Genomic DNA, 14,191 nt, shown 5'->3' with positions numbered 1-14,191 from the left:
ATAACACAATTCAAAAAGGAAGTGAATTGCCACACGCATTTATAATTTAACTCAATACTCAATACTTAGCCTGTAACTTGGCTAGCAGAAAAAGACTAAGCTCAAATCTGCCTTTTTTCAAAGGGCAGGCTTTTATTTTATTTTTAAAGACTGGCTGCAAGTGATGCGTGTGCAGAGGGAACTGAGAGAAGATAGTTGTGGGCTGGACTTTTTTTTCCAGCTGGAACTCGGTTCTGGCACCTCTCAGGTGGGCACCATTGCCATTACAGTGGAACCTCATGTTACGAACCTAATTCGTTCCGGAGGTCTGTTCTTAACCTGAAACTGTTCTTAACTAGAGGTGTGATTTCGCTAATGGGGCCTCTTGCTGCCGCTGCGCCGTCGCCACACAATTTCTGCTCTCATCCTGGGGCAAAGTTCTCAACTTGAGGCAACTCTTCCAGGTTAGCAGAGTGTGTAACCTGAAGCGTTTGTAACCTGAGGCGTTTGTAACTTGAGATATAAGAGAACAAGGCAGGCGTTCATGATATGTTCCAGCACCTCTTTTTCTTGAAAAATAGCACTGCGAGTGTGACTTTATATTTCACCAGGATTCTCTAGTGACAACGAATTGTGTCTGCGTTCTTTTTCTGCATGCAAGCACGGTCCTGTCACCGGACTGAAATAAAGATAAATATTGGGCAGGAGGGCTTGGGTGATAGACATGTTGCAGATGGGTAGGGTATAAATAATAAAATATTATTATTAATGTTGGTTTGGTGTTGACAATTTGCGCATGGATCCTGCTGGTTCTAATGCCAAACTTTTTATATATATATATTTAATATATATATAATATATAAATATATATATATTTAAATATATATATTATATATATATTTGCTTGCTTTTGCATTTCCAGAAGGAGACCCCCTTCCTTCTGTATTGGAGGGAAAATGGAGATGTAAATCTCGCAGGCCTGCCCTGTCTCTGGTCCCCGAGCAGGGATGCAGCTCGCAGAATCCTGGGCGCCTGGGATTGGCTCTCCCGCTTGGGGGCGAGAAGGAGGCAGCGGCCTGGGCATTGGCAGGGCCTTTCCCCTCGGTCTGGTGCTGCTGCTGCTGGTGCAGCAGCCGCCGCCGCTTTATTTTTAGCCGGCGGCTCAGCTCCGCTCAGCTGCTGTTGCAAGAGAGGAGGCTGGTGGGAGGAGACCAGGCAGATCTTCAGCCGGCTGCGAGGAGGAGGAGGAGCAGCGGGAGGAGGAAGCCTGGCGCACCAGCCAAGCGCGCCCCGCATGCACGGAGCGGTGCCCTCTCCTCCCATCGCTGCTGGGGACGCACGGCGGCCGCTGGCTTTCCCCGCGCGGCCCCCGGGAGAGAGCCGAGAGCCGCCGGAGCCCAGGCTCCCTCCGTGCTGCGGCAGCGGGGGCGCAGCTCGCCTTTGCAGATGGCCAGTCCGGGCTCGGGGGTGCTGGAGGCGACGCAGCCTCCGGGGGACTCGCCGGAGCCAGCTTTGGCCGAAGCGCAGCAGTGGATCGAGGTAAACGGAGCGCCTGCAACCTCTCGTCTCCCTCCCCTTCGTGCATAGGGTCCTTTTGCAGTAGCTCTCCCCCCTCCCCTCCCCACACCCACGCCAAAAATTATCCCACTGCAGTGCCTTGGGCCACCGATCCGCGCGAGATTGGCAACCGGTTTGGGGAAGTAGGCGCAATTTTGCGCGCAAAGGTTCTCTCTCTCTCTCTCTCTCTCTCTCTCTCTCTCTCTCTCTCTCTCCCCGGCTCTGGCAGTTTCTCCCTGATGGTGCAGAGTTGCCATCGCCTGCCGAAAAGACAGGACGTTGGTGCGGTTCAGAAAGAACTGCTGCAGTAGCAGCAGCAGGTTCAGTTCGCGGGGCGCATTTTTTAGGCGGCTGGAGGGATGCGTCTCTCTCTCTCTCTCTCTCTCTCTCTCTCTCTCTCTCTCTCTCCTTCCTCCCTGTCCCCGCTCTTCCTCTTCCTCTGGTCGCCCTTCCTTGCAGTCTAATCTCTTAATCGCATTTATTTCCCTCTCTGGGCAGAATGAAACGAAACGAGAGATGGTAAACAAGGGTAGCGCTCGGCCGAGCGCTCGCCTATCCTCTGGAGGAGGAGGTCTTGGGGATTTCAGAGCTCCTCTCCAGGTTTGGATGCTGAAAATGGGATAATCCAGACAGGTTCAAGTGCAGGAGGGTCCTGTCTTAGCGGCAGCTGAGGGCTGGGAGAACGTGGCCCACATCAAATAATCTCCGATAGTTTATACTGTTGTAGTACTGTGGTCCAGATCATTGTATAAATAGTGATTTTCCCCTCCTGCTCCTTGCAGGTAACAGAATAATGCACCTATTTCACTTTGCGCACCTGAGCAGAGAGTTGTATTTTTGACCACTGGGGTTTGTCGTTAGTACATCCAATTACGGCCCTATAATGAGTGAACTATTGTTATCATTATCACTGTTATTATTAAAGGTGTGCACAAGCTTTAGGCCTTAACATGCTATTGGGGAAGGTGAATGATGCTTCTACTTTGGAATCATACAGAGTGGTTGGTTTTTTGTGTCCATACAAAGAGGCGGGAATGAGACTCTCTGAGAACATCTGTATCAACCAAAGGCGCTTCTTATAGACCAACTTTAGTGTTCCAACTGAGCCTTGGCTGCCTTCTTCCAGCAGAGAAGCAGAGTTCTGTGTAACCTGAATGCTTGCACACACACTAACTCAAGCCATATATAGCACCTCCACTCTCTGTGCCTGGGAAGACAAGAAATAGTTTGCCTATAAAAAGTGTGGAAAATATTTGAATTGTTTGGTGTCGGCAAGGAAAGTGCATTTTTAGAGTAACCTGCCACTATTTCGAGGGTCACATTGCTGCTCACATGTAAGTTCACTATCAAAAGGGTGCATTGGCGAGGGGAGCTCACCTCCAACCATAGCTCCCCACGCACTATTGTCTTGGGTGTTTTTATTCCAGCCCAGTCCACGTCTGGAATTGCCCTAGGAGAAAAGTGAGAGGGCTTGTAAGCATTTGATTTCGGTGTGGATTAGAATCTGCCTATCTTCTCATTAAATCAGGGTCATTCGCATGACCCTCCCTTCAACCACCTGCAATTTTGCTCATTTCCACTCTCCAAATGTGGATTTTCCCAACCTGGGAATAATTCAACATGCGTTTCAAAATCTGACACCTAATTGTGCCACCTGGAGCAGCATCCAGAATGCTCTAGTGTTATTACAGTCGTACCTTGGCTCTCAAAAGCTGCAAATTCGGAAGTGGCTGTTTGCAAACGTTCTTTGGAACCCGAACGTCTATTGGGGCTTTTGCGGCTTCTGATTGGCTGCAGGAGCTTCCTGCAGCCAATCAGGAGCTGAGCTTTGGTTTCCGAACGTTTTGGAAGTGGAACGGACTTCCAGAATGGATTCCGTTCGACTTCCAAGGTACGACTGTAATTTGATTTTTATTTATTTTAGAACATATACCACATGATTGGTTGTTGTTGTTTTTAAACCAAACAAATCCTCAAAGCAGTTTACAAAAGAATAAAACAATGAATCATTTTTTTCCTCACTTACTCCCATTTCTGTGTCCCCTCGTTTCCCCTTACCTTCATTTTTTATTTGGCGGCACTTGTGGCTATTTCTTGGTAGGCTTCTCCAGGCATGAGCACTGCCTAGATCTTTAAAACAGTGTTTAAACATTCAGATTCACAAAACTGAGCAAAACCATGTAACACAGCAGCCTTTAGCTTATTTGTGTTGATCTGTAAAATGTTTTGTGATGCATTTTGTGGTTTTATATCTTGATTTTATTCTGTGAACTGCCCTGAGACCCCTGGGTATAGGGTGGTAGATAAATTCTAATAATGATGATGATGATGTCTCTGGAATTGCCAGCTTTGGGGAGCTGGGAATTTGGCCTCTTTTTTTTTTTTGCCTTCCGCCTATATGTTTGGACTGTCCCACCTTCATGCAGTATTTGCACACTACATTGGATGCTATGAACAATGACAAAAAAGTACCTGAAGAAATAAATAGGAGCACCATGAAAATAAATCGCTTGCCATTTCCCCTTGCTATTTTTTTTAAAAAAAGGGTGCACATGCACATAAAGTTCTACCTTTGCACATGTCTTGTTTGTGCTCAAATGGAGGAAGAAGAAACAGCAAATTAGAAAGGAGGGTCGGAAGCACACTGTGGATTGACCCATGCCCACGACTATGGAGGGGAAACAGCAGTTTTGCAACCAAAGTGCAAGCGTGTATGGATTTCTAAGCTCAAACTGGAATGGAAAAACAGTGGATTTGCACAAATTTGAGCTTCCTGCTTCCCTTTCCTGCATATCTCTTTTGATGCTAAAACCAATAGTTAAAAACATTATGTACATGCAACACCCTGTTCTTCTTTTAATGGGACAGATATGTTATCAAAGAAATGTGGCTGTTCTTCTTGCACATAATTTTGCCCTCAGTTCTTCTGATTTATTTCTTCCTGTGCATTGTAGCCATTCAAAATCCACGGATCCTCGGTGCCCAATAAAAGAGGGATACAGTATTCTTCACCAGAAGGCATGTGGGTTTATTGTGTTGATTGATTGAAGGGACTTGTCAGCCAGGTCTTCAAGAATGCAGGGGCTTTTAATTTCTTTGTTACAGTGTGACAGCTCCTTTTGTCACCAACTGATAAGAGGGGATGAGACAGACTTACAGGTGGAGCCTAGGCTCAACTTTGGCCTGGGACTTCATTGAGTTCCATGGGACCTACTCCCAAGTAAGTTTGTACAGTACAGTGTTGCAGTTCGAGTCTCGCTGAAATTGGAACATGTGATCAGGCAAAATGAGCTCAGATACAGTTTAGTTTAGATCAAATGTGGGCAACTAAAAAAACCAAAACAAAGACTTGGCCGAGCCAAATGAAAAATGAATGAAGAGTCACGCGAAACCTTAAAGGCTTAACTAATTTGTTATGGGAAATGTTTCATCCTGAACATACTCACTCCTTCACCAAAAATACAGACTTGTTGCCTATATTTGCATGTAATGCCATTTTGCATGTTGAAGATGAGATACATTGACCACTGGGCTTGTTTTATCTTTGTTCCTTTTTCTTTCTCGAGCGCAGCTTCCAGGAGATTGTAAGCTTCTGCTTTTTTTCTTTTTAGATTAACCTCAGGTCGCCATGTCCTCTGAACTCAGGTAAACCATGGTTAACCTTAACCATGGCTTGTTGAAACAAGCCAGCTTAAAACCGTAGGTTAGTCTGGGTTGGGATGTTACATTGAGTTGTGAGGAATCCAAAACAGAAGCAAAAACTTCTGCACTCCTCACAGCCATGCTGGAGATGGGATTGTGTGAGTTTGGCTGGTGGAGAACCACTGGCCTGAAAGCCAAACCTGGTCTCCCAGCCTTCCCATTTGGCCAATGAGGCTGGTCTCCAAAAATGACACCCACCAGTCCCACACATGTCATCATATGAGATGTCAGGTGCGAGGCAGGCAGAGCTTTGGTTTCAGAAAGCAGGACAGATCTTCCTGTGCATCGGCTGCTGTGCAGAGATCTCTGCAAAAAAGTAGGTTTGAATTGTCCATGCATCAGCCAGGCAGTCCCAGGCCTTAAAATGTTTCCCATCTGGCACTAAACCATGGTTTGGTGCTACTCACAAACCAGATCGTTATGTCACTTGGCAATGATGTCGGGGAGCTGAATTATTCAAAGCCGGATTAAATCTTGTTGTTGTTTAGTCATTTAGTTGTGTCTGACTCTTTGTGACCCCATGGACCAGAGCACGCCAGGCACTCCTGTCTTCCACTGCCTTCCGCAGTTTAGTCAAATTCATGCTGGTAGCTTCGAGAACACTGTCCAGCCATCTCGTCCTCTGTCGCCCCCATCTCCTTGTGCCCTCCATCTTTCCCAACATCAGGGTCTTTTCCAGGGAGTCTTCTCTTTTCTTGAGGTGGCCAAAGTATTGGAGCCTCAGCTTCAGGATCTGTCCTTCCAGGGAGCATTCAGGCCTGATTTCCTTCAGAATGGAGAGGTTTGATCTTCTTGCAGTCCATGGGACTCTCAAGAGTCTCCTCCAGCACCATAATTCAAAAGCATCAATTCTCTGGCGATCAGCCTTCTTTATGGTCCATCTCTCACTTCCATACATCACTACCGGGAGAACCATGGCTTTAACTATGCGGACCTTAAATCTTAGTGCACGTAATTGTTTAGCGCTTTATTAGACGGCTATTTACATTATTGTAAATGCTTATCTTTATTTTTTTTAGCTCTTTTGAGGAGTGAGAATTGCAAAATATGTGAAAAATATTTGGGCTTCTTGCTATTCATTTCTTTGCTTTATTTCATGTAGCCCAGGGGTCCACAGACCCTTCAGTTTTTAAGAAAGCGGCATGGGTTTAGACAAGATTCTAAAGTGTCAAGTGTTCCTTGAAGGTTGCATGCCTCCACCCACCCCCAAGATGAAACATAATAGTTAGCTGTAAAGTCCTAGTCTTAAAATAGCTATTAATCTAGTAACCACTGCACATGAGCTATCTTTCTATCAGAGTATTTATAGAGTCTTTTGCTACATCTCCAGCAAAGGTGGTCTAATAAACAGTGTGTGAGGTCCTGTAATAAAGTCTACATTCTCGTTTGGGTATAGACTTGCTTGTTAAGCTTTGACAAGTCGTTTCTATAAGGGCCTCTCTAAACAATTGGTGTAATAAATCTGGTTTCTCATATCTGTTCAAGAAACCTACCTCTCCTATCTCCCTGTTTGTTTCTGATATGTTTTATTTTCATGACACTTCAAACTGCAGGATTTTGTGTCACATATGGTCAGGGTACCTGCTAAATTGTGCGACATAAATTATCCAAGGATGCAATTCCTCAAGCCCTTACACCACACTACTACTACTACTACTACTACTAGAGTACTTGTTAATCTAGTCCTCTAAGCAACATAAAGCACGTAGTCACAAAAAGGTCAATGAAATGAATAGTAACATATCAAATTCGATAGAATACATAGGCACACACATGCACACACACAAAAAGAGCTAAAATAGCCATCCCAGTAAAAACAGAGTGCTCAAATATTGTCAGAGTTGAGACTAAAATTATGTTCACGAGCTCTTTGCCTCTTGCCCAAAAGATGATGTTGTAGTTGCCAGGTGGGCTTTTCAGGGGAGAGAGTTGCATGAGCTTTATTTTATTATTTGGTAGCTGTTCTCCTATTTTAAAAGTGCGTATCTAGCCAGATTTTTTGTTAAATGGCTAGATGGATGGGAGCAAAGCAAGTTTCCCCTTTATGTTCTGCGTAGATGGGAAATAATAGTGTAATTGAAGGGTGACTTGGCATGGTACAAAAGCATTTATTTGTGCTTGGGGCACTCTTTAATTGATTGCATTGAAATACCTGCTCCTTAGTTGTAAAATATTGTTGATTCACACACCCCTTCCTTTCTCCACTATTTACAGTATAGGTATTCCCACAAGTTGTTGAATCTACTTGGCTTCTGTCCTTGACTCTCTCTCTCTCTCTCTCTCTCTCTCTCTCTCTCTCTCACACACACACACACACACACACACACACTTCTAATTGCTGTCAAGCCTTGGTGGAAGGGAACCAATAGCAGGCTTTTTAATTGAAAGATGGGGTAGAGATTTAAAAATAAATAAATGAATGAAAATGCACCTGCTGTTCATTGCAATTGATCAATGTGATTGGAATTCAGATATACCATTACTGAAGATCTGAGAAAATGCCAGCATCTGTGGGCTTTTGGGTGAATTTTAACCTGAGAGCAGTGGAGACATGAGCAAATTGCAAAGTTTTTTTGGCTGAAAGAGATAAAATTTGTGGCGGGGGCGGGGCTTGGGAGAGCAGAGTAGGGGGAGGCACTGGAGTAATCCGATGCGAATAAAATGGACTGACTGGAATGGTATTTATTTATTCTAAAGCATTTTTAGAGGTTTCCCAAGTATCGGGGTGGGGGTGGGGAGCTGGCAGGAACAGGATGGGGAGGAGCATGAACTGGATTATAATCTTGCTTCAGTTGGTTTAAAGTTTTTGTTTGTTTGTTTTAAACCTTGAGATGAAATATTCACACTGGGCATTCAAGATTGTGTGGTGTAAGAATGGCAAAAGACGAAGAAGAAGGTGTGACTTCTACATTTTGTCCTGAACTTGCTGAAAGGCAGTTTGAGAATTTGGGCAATTTCCATTAGAAATTGATAATTTAGGATTTATGTATCAACTTCAGCAAAGTTATACTATTTTGAGCCACATGAGCACATCATGTGCAAGTGTTTTTAATTCATTTTCATTGTGGAAAATTAAAATAGAAAAGTCTTCTCTTTTTGTAGGTCTCTCTTACATGATTCTGTTAGTCACAGGTATTTATTTCTCAGCGGCTGCCAACCAATAATTAACACTGTCAGAATTTGAATTTGTTACAGGCTCTGACAGGTCAACAACGTTGGCTTTTCCACTGCAGAAGTGTGGCATGGAACCGTTGACACAACCGTTCATAGACCTATTTCTTGATCAGGTTTTTTTAAGCCAGCTTCAGTTCAGTGCAAAGATCACCAGAGCAGTTTACAGTAAGAACAACCAATTTCAAGAATTCAGTTAAACAAACTATAAAACCACAAGCGATTTGGCACAATAAAAGCAGCAGGAAAAATCAGACAAGAAGTTGCGCAGATTGCAAAAGATTGCCACACACACAAAAAAATCATGAGCACAATTTCACAGGACGCCATTTCAAAGGCAGCCCTTTTGTTATTCCTGAGATCCATGGATAAAAGGTGGTATATAAATTTAATGGATGATGAAGATAATAAACCACCTCACCTCTGGTGACAGCAATACCTGGAGAAGCACCTCTGTAACTGATTGCAGTGCATGGGGGTCAGATTGATGTAAAAGCAGGCATTCATTTCAGGTATGCTGGACCCGTCATGTGGGGCTTTGAAAGGAGAAATTAACTTGCATTTAAATATGAGCTATGGGCTGGAGAACTGGGGTCACAGTTCAATCTGCAGATTTCCTCCTCCAAAGGCTGTGTCAATTCATATACCAAATGTTGGGCTTTAAAAAATCTATGCTGACCTGATTTACTGGACAGATACACATTCCTTCTACTCTGTTGTATGAATTGGCCACCATCACTAATGGGATAGTTCTTTGCAATGGCCAGTTTGCACGATCCATTTGCCATATGTATTTGGTTCAGGACAAGTCTTGAGTGTTGCATTTTTTTAAATTTGCTTTTTTATTTTGCTATCTACCTTGGACTATAAAGGAACGGGGGGGGGGGTGTATGTGTGTGCATACACACATACAGTGGTACCTCGGGTTACATACGCTTCAGGTTACATACGCTTCAGGTTACAGACTCCGCTAACCCAGAAATGGTACCTCGGGTTAAGAACTTTGCTTCAGAATGAGAACAGAAATCATGCTCTGGCAGCACGGCAGCAGCAGGAGGCCCCATTAGCTAAAGTGGTGCTTCAGGCTAAGAACAGTTTAAGTTTAAGTATGGACCTCCGAAACGAATTAAGTACTTAAATGAATGAAGAAATGGTGTAGAAAGTGAAAGAAGCTCAGCAAATAGGTCATATGGATTGGCCCAGATTACTTGGCTGTCCAGCAATGCTTGCTAGCCCTTGCTGGGGATGGTATCAGTTCTCCAATAGCACTGCAGAAGTCCTTACAGATGCCCCTAGCATCTAACACTAGCAAACTGGTAGGTTTGCTGCATTCTACATTGTGTTACGGAACCCCAACATGAAAATTGGTGGCCCCATAGTTAGTTCATACATGGTTCTGGCATCAGTGTGAGCAAGCATTTGGCTTATACCTGTCCCTCCCAATAAATAGAGTATTACATATATGTAATACTAGGTCCAGCTTTCTGTAGGTCCTGTTTTTGTGGCTTTCTTTTGATGGGGGATGCTTAATTTGGGCGGGACCTAGAAGAATGTGAGTGTGTGGACTGATCATATTCTGTGTTAGAGCGGATCCTCACAAGATCTAAAACATTGACACTGGAACCATGTATGACATCATCAGGTTGGTTGTCGCTGGTTATCTTTCTAAGGAACATGCTCTCATGTACATCCTTCATTTCAACAAAATGATACAGGGTCTGTTTCTTGAATGCATGGTCTACACCAGGCATAGGCAAAATCTGGCCCTCTAGATGTTTGAGACTACAATTCCCATCATCCCAAGTTAACAATACCAGTGGTCAGGGATGATGGGAATTGCAGTCCCAAACATCTGGAGGGCCGGAGTTTGCCCATGCCTGGTCTACACCAACCTTCCCCAACCCCTGCCTTCCAGATTTTGTAGACTCCCAACTTGAACCGTGTTGGCTGGGGCTGATGGAAGTTGTAGTCCAAATATCTGGAAGTCATCAGGAAGGCTGACGCAGGCCATGTGCTGAGGAAACAGACTTTCCATCTCATGTTGTTAAAATGTAAGATTTACACAGTCTACGTAATCAAGTGGCATTTATCCAATCTATCTTTCAACTGTGTGCACTCGACTCACAATATTGTGAAGCACCCAGCCTTCCAGTACTCTGCTGGTTGTTTGTGCCATCTACAAGACAGATGTGGTTCAGTCCAGACAAGTGCCATTTGCAAGGCCATCTTAACCGTGGGCAGCGTTTGAAATTCACCCAGGTGCCAGGATGGTGGCTGATGTCTCCATCATCTGGAGGTCCATGCCTGGAGATCCTTGGATCTTGCCTCTTTTCACACACTAACGACACCTCAGAACAAATTTCTGGAACCAAAAAGTCGTCTTGAAAAATACAATTTTCAAGTTGTCTGGCCCACAAATGGCAAACAGGCATTCCATTTGGCAGCTGTAGTCCTGGTTTAAGGAGCCATTTGGAGCCCAGTTTATATGTCTTTGAGTTCCTAATACTGACTATCGGGTGTGAGGGGGTTTGGTTTTTGAATGGCTATTTCTTTTCAGCATACATTCAACATGGTCTCTTTGTGTGGTGAATCAGGAAACGGTAACCAAAGCCAACTCTTCTAACACAATGTTAAGGCATTATTTTCATTTGCTGATTACGGCTGCATTAGGAAACACTTAATTCAGGCCACAATAACCCATTTAGATTTTGCACAAGTGTTAGGCAGCAGCAATGGAAAACCAGTTTGTTGCCATTTGTTGCTTTAGCAACATGTATGTTTGCTGCTGATACAGTATATAAATTAGAAAGGGCCTTCCTTGTAACAAGTAGACTTTAAAATAACAGCGCCGGCAGGGTGAGGCGTTTCTTTTAATGCAGCCTGCATTATTGAAAGGACAGTATGTATCTCCTTTCAATTAATGCATCTCCATTTCACAGAAGGAATATACTGGCCATGTAAAAGTATAGTGGGGTTTTTAAAAAACAAAATCACCAATCTCGTTTCATGTATTTGGGACATGATTCTGCAACAGGGGGATTTCCTGTCCAAGCAAATCCCAGCTTGAAAAGAAGGATTAATTTTGTCCCTCACACTCCAGTTAATTTTTAGCCCTCTAGGTGCTGAAATGTCCATTTAAGCTCCCTCTCTGCCTTGCAGGTTTGATGTAAAGAATTGCTTAAGGTGAAGCGTAGCTGCCCCATCTCCCCTGAATCAGGGGCTGTTATAGAAACCCTTGGGATGTGGGTGGCGCTGTGGGTTAAACCACAGAGCCTACGACTTGTTGATCAGAAGGTTGGTGGTTCGAATCCCCGTGACGGGGTGAGCTCCCGTTGCTCGGTCCCTGCTCCTGCCAACCTAGCAGTTCGAAAGCACGCCAAATTGCAAGTAGATAAATAGGTATCGCTCCAGCGGGAAGGTAAACGGCATTTCCATGCGCTGCTCTGGTTCGCCAGAAGCGGCTTAGTCATGCTGGCACATGACCTGGAAGCTGTACGCTGGCTCCCTCGGCCAGTAAAGCGAGATGAGCACCGCAACCCCAGAGTCGGCCACGACTGGACCTAATGGTCAGGGTTCCCTTTACCTTTACAGAAACCCTATCCACAGACATTGCTCCTAAGCCACAAGGAAAACAGAACTGGACTGGCCCCCACCGGTCTTAAAAGTGACAAGGGTCATGAGGAAGAGGCACTTCCAAAGGCAAGCTGCTCTCAGGAGCATCCTGTAACTCTGAAACATTAATTTTGGCAGAATGAAGGTTTTTTTAAATAAAAAAATTAGACTATCATGACTTGAAACAACACCTGCAAAAACAGTTATTTGGGTCACAGATTTATAGGAAGATAATACAGCAATAAAATCGCACTTGAGGCCTGATAAATTCCTTGAGGCTATTGTTATAGCACACAAATGGCACTTCCCTTTTTTGCCTTATTGTCACACCGTATCCTTGTTGTCAGAACGTCTGTTATGATTTTGTTAGCCTGACAGAAGGCTTTCCCATCGGCGTGCATTCCTTAGAAACTTTGCCAGGTCACAAGAATGTATCCTTAATACAATAGCTTCAAGCGAGCAAGTCCTATTTTCCCCTTTTACCTCCACATTCCCCATTTAAGATTGCTTTCCCTAGAGACAGATATTGACCGAAAAAGCAATCGCCTGAAGAAGGAAGAATCAGGCATGTGCTTTCGTAGAAGTAACTCCCAAGTTGCAAGGTTGAGATGTGCAAATTTTCATACATAGACAGTGCTTCCATATTCAGGCGATGAAGGCAAACAAACCCCATGTTGATAATAGCTGGTAATTTAATGTGAGTGTCATTTATATGGGTTTCTCCTTAAAAGGGACACTTTTAGTTTGAAGTGGCCCTTCCTAGAAGATCATTCTAGAAGTAGCTCCTTTTTGTATATCTGCAAACCGAATAAAAGAAGCAAGAAAGATAATATTACTGAAACATCACAATTAGCTGGAAATTTTGTATTCTCCACTGTTACACAGAAATGAAAGTATTGGCTTCCCACATAGAACAGGATAGGAAAGTATGTATGTAAATACATTAATATGTACTGAGTCTCTTTCACAAGAGTTGTTTTCGAACGTAATCCGTTCCGGAAGACCGTTTGAGTTCTGAAACGTTCAAAAACCGAAAACTCAATATGTTTTTTTTTTTTATAATATTTTTATTGAGTTTAAGAAGTACAGAAAAAAGAATAAAGGATAGATATAAGAAAATGGAAAAAAAGAATAACAAATTTCCATGTTCTTTTTTCATCAAATCTAAAGGACTTCCCCGCATCCTCCAAACCCTGCATTCTCTGTAATATAAAGCATCAGCAATTTGTTAACTTTTTTTCAAAACTTATTGTATCTTCCATTTTATCATGTTGCCTAATTTCAAATATACTATAACTCAATTTTTGTACGTTTTATATTAAACACAATAAAGTTGTTTCATTATTTTACCTCTAAATTCTTGTGTCTTAATTTCCATTTCATTAACTTACATTTGCTGAAGCTAGAATTTCCTAAAAGGTGCATTTTTTTTTTTTAATATTCATACAGCTTATAGTATTTTTTCAAATAGTCCTTAAACTTTGTCCAGTCCTCCTCGATTGTTTCTTCTCCCAAGTCTCGGATTCTGCCAGTCATTTCGGCCAATTCCATGTAGTCCATCAACTGCGATTGCCATTCCTCCAGTGTGGGTAGATCTTGTGTCTTCCAATGCCTTGCAATCAAGATCCTGGCTGCCGTGGTAGCATACATAAAAAAAATTCTATCTTTCTTAAGTACTCTCTGGTCTACAATGCCCAAAAGAAAGGCCTCCGGTTTCTTAGGTAAGGTAAATCTAAGTACCTTTTTTAGTTCATTATGAATCATCTCCCAAAAGGCCTTCACTTTCGGGCAAGTCCACCAGAGGTGAAAGAATGTCCCTTCCGCCTCTCTGCATTTCCAACATTTATTGTCAGACAGGTGGTATATCTTAGCTAGTTTGACTGGGGTCATGTACCCGGTATACCATTTTCATAATGTTTTCCTTCAAGGCAGTGCATGCCGAGAATTTCAAACCGGTGTTCCATAACCTTTCCCAGTCTGCAAACATAATGTTGTGCCCCACATCCTGTGCCCATTTTATCATGGCGGATTTGACTGTCTCATCCTGTGTATTCCACTTAAGCAGCAAGTTATACATTCTCGAAAGTAGTTTATTTTTTGGCTCTAACAATTCTGTCTCTAGTTTCGATTTTTCCACCTGGAATCCAACCTTTTTATCTATTTTAAAGAC

At 43.3% G+C, this 14,191-nt stretch overlaps 1 protein-coding gene across 18 annotated transcripts in view; it reads left to right on the top strand.

Annotated features, from left to right (window-relative positions):
- The first annotated feature begins 1,073 nt into the window (after window positions 1–1,073).
- The window catches only part of LIMCH1 (LIM and calponin homology domains 1), a 219,256-nt gene continuing 206,138 nt past the window's right edge, over window positions 1,074–14,191 (top strand). For all 18 annotated transcript variants that reach the window (XM_083754801.1, XM_083754800.1, XM_083754799.1 and 15 more), the window contains exon 1: window positions 1,074–1,518. In XM_083754801.1, the coding sequence (XP_083610927.1) occupies window positions 1,426–1,518 (93 nt within the window). In that variant the 5' untranslated portion in view covers window positions 1,074–1,425. The remainder of the gene's footprint in view (window positions 1,519–14,191) is intronic.

This window comes from Podarcis gaigeae, assembly GCF_964106915.1.
Source record: "Podarcis gaigeae genome assembly, chromosome: 9".
NCBI classification, from domain to species: Eukaryota; Metazoa; Chordata; class Lepidosauria; order Squamata; family Lacertidae; genus Podarcis; species Podarcis gaigeae.
Note: the sequence above shows the minus strand (reverse complement) of the source record. Positions and strands in the feature narration are given on the sequence as shown.